Source organism: Octodon degus, unplaced genomic scaffold, assembly GCF_000260255.1.
Source record: "Octodon degus isolate 3935 unplaced genomic scaffold, OctDeg1.0 scaffold00126, whole genome shotgun sequence".
Lineage (NCBI taxonomy): Eukaryota > Metazoa > Chordata > Mammalia > Rodentia > Octodontidae > Octodon > Octodon degus.
The window spans coordinates 5,721,721-5,726,641 of NW_004524702.1; the positions used below are offsets into that span (position 1 = coordinate 5,721,721).

A 4,921-nucleotide genomic window follows, 5' to 3' on the forward strand; every position below is an offset into this window, starting at 1 on the left:
TAAATAAATAAATAAAAGATTTAAAAATAGTAATAATCAGAATAGATGTAAACAACCTAAATATACCAAGAATATGACAGAAAGTCTCAGACTGGATTAAAAAGAAAATTCTATCTTCATGCTTTCTATAAGAAATCCACATTTATTAAATATTTAAAAAGAAATAAGTACAAAATAAAAGGGAGATAGATATGACAAACACACACTAACAAAAAAGATGAACTGACTTTATTAACAAGATAAATGAGACTTCAGAACAAGCAATATTACCAAGAAAAAAGAGACTATGGAATGTTCACAGGGGCGGGGGATTCAATCCCCACGCCTGCCGTGCCAGCCACACCCCGGGTGCATGCTGAGTTGGTGATTAAGACTGGGCATGGTGGTGCACCCCTGTGATCCCAGCACTTGGGAGGCTCTAAAGAGGAGAATCACTACAAGTCCAATCTAGTAGTGAGACCCTGAACACCCTGTAGACCCTTTCCTAATACACACGGGGGGAGGATGTTTAAAAAGCCATTTACTTATTTATTTATTTATTGGATACAGGGTCTCACTATGCAGTTCAGACTTATAAAGACTCCTGTCTCAGCCTCCGCAGCACTGGAATTACACACATGCACCACCATGCCCAGGGTTCCAGGGCCAGTAGGATCAAACTTGGGTCCTTGAGCTTGCCAGGCAGGTACTCAGACCACTGAGCTATCACTATGGCCCAAAAGGTCAATTTTAATCAAGATGACAATCAAAATGTATATACATGGGACACTGAGCCCAGGCATGATGGTGCATACCTGCAACTCCAGTACTTGGAAAACTGAAAGAGGAGGATCACAAATTCAAAGCCAGAGCAGTCTGAGCTACAAAATGAGCTCAAGGCCTGCCTGAACAGCATAACAAGACCCTGTCGCAAAAAGACAGGACTGAAGGGAAAATTGAAATGAATCCAAAAAATGACATATAGTCCAATATCTGTCTCTCATAAATGATACAGAAACCTATCAAACAAGTAGACCTCATTCAATAACAGCCAGACTTAGCTGGCCAAATAGCTTAGTGGATTAAAGAGCCTGCAAGCAGGCACAGGGGCCGAGGGGGTTCGATCCCAAGGCCTGCCATGCTGGTCCCACGCCCAGGCATGCTGAGATGGCAATTTAGACTGGGCGTGGTGGTACATGCCTATAATCCCAGGTCTTGGGATGCTGTAAACAAAGAGGATCACTATGAGTCATATCTAGTAGTGAGACTCTGAACACCCTATAGACCTTCCCTAAAATACAAAAAAAAAAAAAGGAAAAAAAACAACCAGCCACACTAATCTACATAGTAAATCTTTGTCTTAAAAACATCAAAACAAAAAAATAAAATGAACTTAATTCCTAGTTTAAAGGTCAACAAAAAATGACACAGATCAGAGATGTTTTTATTGATGAATTCTATCAAACGCTACAAAGAAAAAAAATCAATTCTATACTAGCCTAGAAAACAGATAACTTTGCTAACTTATTTTACAAAGTCAGCATGACGTGAATTCTAAAACAAAACAATGATAAATTTTCAACCAAATAACAAATCCACCCAGAATATATGAAGATTGAAATATCTTTACTTCATATTTTAATCCTGCTCTAGAATGACCCCCAAAACAGTAACGTCTGATTCTAGTTTTAAATTCTAATGTAAGTACAGAATTCTATGTATCTAACAGTATAAAACTTTTGTTGTTTTTGAAACAAGGTGTTACTATGTAGTTCACGTTAAACTTTCTATGTAGTCCTAGCTGGTCTCAAACTCATTTCTCCTGCCTCATCCTCCCAAGTGCTGGGACTACAGTCATGCAGCACTATACCCAGCCCAATACTACTTTCAAAAAAGGCTCAGCAAGCATCTTTATTTAGGGAAATTAAAAACAATTTTAGGGCCGGGGAGATGGCTCAGTGGAATAAGTGCTTCCCTGGCAAGCACAAGGGCCTGAATTCAAACCCCGGTTCCGAAAAAAAAAAAAAAAAATTTAAAAAGTTAAAATTATATGATCACTGAAACATTATAAAAGAAATTTTAATTTTTTATCCATTCATTTGCTCATTTATTTATCTATCTACTTATCTAGTTCAGGGTCTTGCTACACCTAGTGGTTCTCCTGGCTCAGGTTCCCCAGCACTGGGGTTACAGGCATATGGGTTTTGGGGCCAGCATAGCATGCAGCATCAGGGATCAGATCTGGGTCCTTGCGCTTGCCAGGCAGGCGCTTAGACCACGGAGCTATCTCGCCAGCCTACAGAAGAAACCTTACGATTAAAAGGTTTGGACAGACTCACCACCCTTCAGTTAATCATCTCCTTGGTTTCTTACTAACCTAAATTCATTTTCTTCAGGGTTTCTACGATTATGGCACAAAGTATAACTCCAGTCTTCTTTCTGAACAGACATGTGGAGTTTGGCTGAAATACTTACCTTCAACCTCGTTGGTATCTGTGCATAGTTTCCTCCTTGACTCTGAGTTCCCAGTCTTCTCCTCACCATCCATGAGAGGAATATAATCTGTTTTTCCAACAGTTTCCCCCACAACATCGTCATAGGCCTCTGCCTCCAGGGTGGCCATGAAGTCCCGCTTGATCTCCTCCTCGATTTCTGGAGGTGGCTCTGTTAACGCATCTGCAAGACTGAGGTCAGCCATTCTGCACCACTACCACTGCCTGTTGAGGGGACCGAGAGGGTTCACATGATGAGCACACCAAGTAGAAAACATTTTAGAATCACTCCACAACTGTTTCAAACAAAAACCAATACTAAAATTTTAGAACTAGATTTCTTCTCATTTAAAGATGAGAAAATTAAAACTTGGAAATGAAGAGTCTCACCCAAGATAAGTCATTGCTATTCACTTTTTCTCACATTTATGGAAAGTAGACAAAATAAGTGTCATTTTGTCTTTTCATTAATAAATAAAACACAAAAATTCAACTTATTCAAAGAAACAGCAACTAAGATTTAAGTCAGGTGTTTTGACTTCAGGCCCCATACTCTTTCAATACATACAATATTTCTTCATTGCTAAATCACATCCCAATTTGTTTTTAAAATAATACATAAAAGACTAGATTTCTAATAAATAAAACTACTTTGGGGGATACGGATTAAAGCCAGGGCCTTCACACTGAGCTACACACATCCCCAGCCCTTTTATATTTTGAGACAGGATTCACTAAATTCATAAACCTCATTCAATAACAGCCAGACTGGGCCGGCCAATAAATTCATGTGTCTAGGCTAGGACATAACTCAAGATCTTCCTGCCTCAGATGCTCAGACTGCTGGGCTTATAAATTTGCACAACACTGCCTGATGAATTTATCTTTCTTAAAGACTGAAATGGGGGGGGGGGCGCCTGCCTCTTAGCTCAGTTCTTTAAGTGGCTACTTCAACAAAGCAGTCAGGCTCAGGTTGCTGTGGTTCGATCCCCACAACTCAAGCCAGCCAAACCTGCCCTGAAGGCATTCGGAGCAAAAAAAAAGACTGAAATAGGCTTCTGAAAGTCTAAAATGAAGAAAAGACAGCCTAAGTTGATAGAAACTCCAAGAGGGGCCGGGAGATAGCTCAGTGGGACAAGCGCTTCCCTGGCAAGCACAAGGGCCTGAGTTCAATCTCCAGTTCCACCAAAAAAAAATAAAAGAAATAAAAGAAACTCCAAGAGACAGATCACATATTACTTACACTGCTGATCTAAGTCAAACACCAACCCTTATAGCTACTATTTGCCCAGGGATTTATTCTTCCTGTTCTCCACTTCATAGAAACTAAGCCTTATCCCCAAAGGTTAGGACTAGAGTTGGAATGAACAGACCACAAAAAATGACAAAGGACTAACTGCTACTTACTTTTTCAATCAATTTAGTTTCCACAATAAGACCAAGCTGTGAGGTGACAATTACCAAACATCAAAAAAAAAAAGTTTTCAGTACCCTAAAACATCAGAGTCTTTTCACTCCAGCACCCAAATGCAATACTACAAAGGCCTGCTATATGTTTCAATGTAGAAAGAATGTGAATATGAGGCCAGCCCAGACTACATAGTGAATTCAAGGCCAGCCTCCACTACATAATGAAACCTTGTCTCAAGCCCCCAGACACACACACACACGCACACACACACACACACACACACACTGTCAGAGTTCCTGAATATCTTCAAGCCTAAGGCTGCCTTTATATGGGAAGGGATGGACATCAATGCCAACATGTCTGTACTCCAGGCCCCAGACATGTGGACTACCCAAACCTTGGAAGAGACTAAGGAGACTTACATGTAGATCAGATCCATCTAAAGCCCCTCTCTAGAGGCCCGGTGGCTTCCAGGTAAGCCAATGAGATGGTCCTGGAAGAGATGGGTCCCCATTTCCAGCTTTATTCTACTTGGTCAGACTTGAGATAGGAAGATGAGCTCTCTAGAAGCTATAGTGCCCATCTGCTCTTTCCTGCTCGGATCCATAGGACTTTTGGATGGTTACTTCCCTTCTAGAGTTTACTACCTTTATCTGTTCTAGAAGAGGGGTTACCTACCCAAACGAAGAATGCATGCACTTCATTTCTGACTAATTCTACAGCGGGCCAGGTCTAAAAAGAATAAGACGAAGAAGACAAAGACGACAACAACAAAAGACGACAATGATGGCGACAATGAAGATGAAATGTACGAAACGTACGAACGACAAACATTACAGGAATCCAAAGGGGACAGGCTCCAGACTTCTAGATAACCTTAGGAAAGATCTACGAAGACATAACCAGAAGCTACCACCATGGACCACCACTGCCAGAGAGTTGGTGGTCAGGGGACAGGGCAGCTTATTGCCCTATTTAGAGGCTCTGGAATAGCTGGGGAAGTTTGTAGCAGAATCAAACTCTGTCCAATCCTCAGCCT

General features: G+C 40.9%; 1 protein-coding gene across 8 annotated transcripts in view; it reads right to left on the reverse strand.

Moving 5' to 3' along the window:
- Map4 (microtubule associated protein 4) overlaps positions 1–4,921 on the reverse strand; it is a 171,084-nt gene that overhangs the window by 114,954 nt on the left and 51,209 nt on the right. For all 8 annotated transcript variants that reach the window (XM_023700697.1, XM_023700695.1, XM_023700698.1 and 5 more), the window contains exon 2: positions 2,455–2,696. In XM_023700697.1, coding sequence (XP_023556465.1) covers positions 2,455–2,677 — 223 coding nt within the window. In that variant the 5' untranslated portion in view covers positions 2,678–2,696. The remainder of the gene's footprint in view (positions 1–2,454; positions 2,697–4,921) is intronic.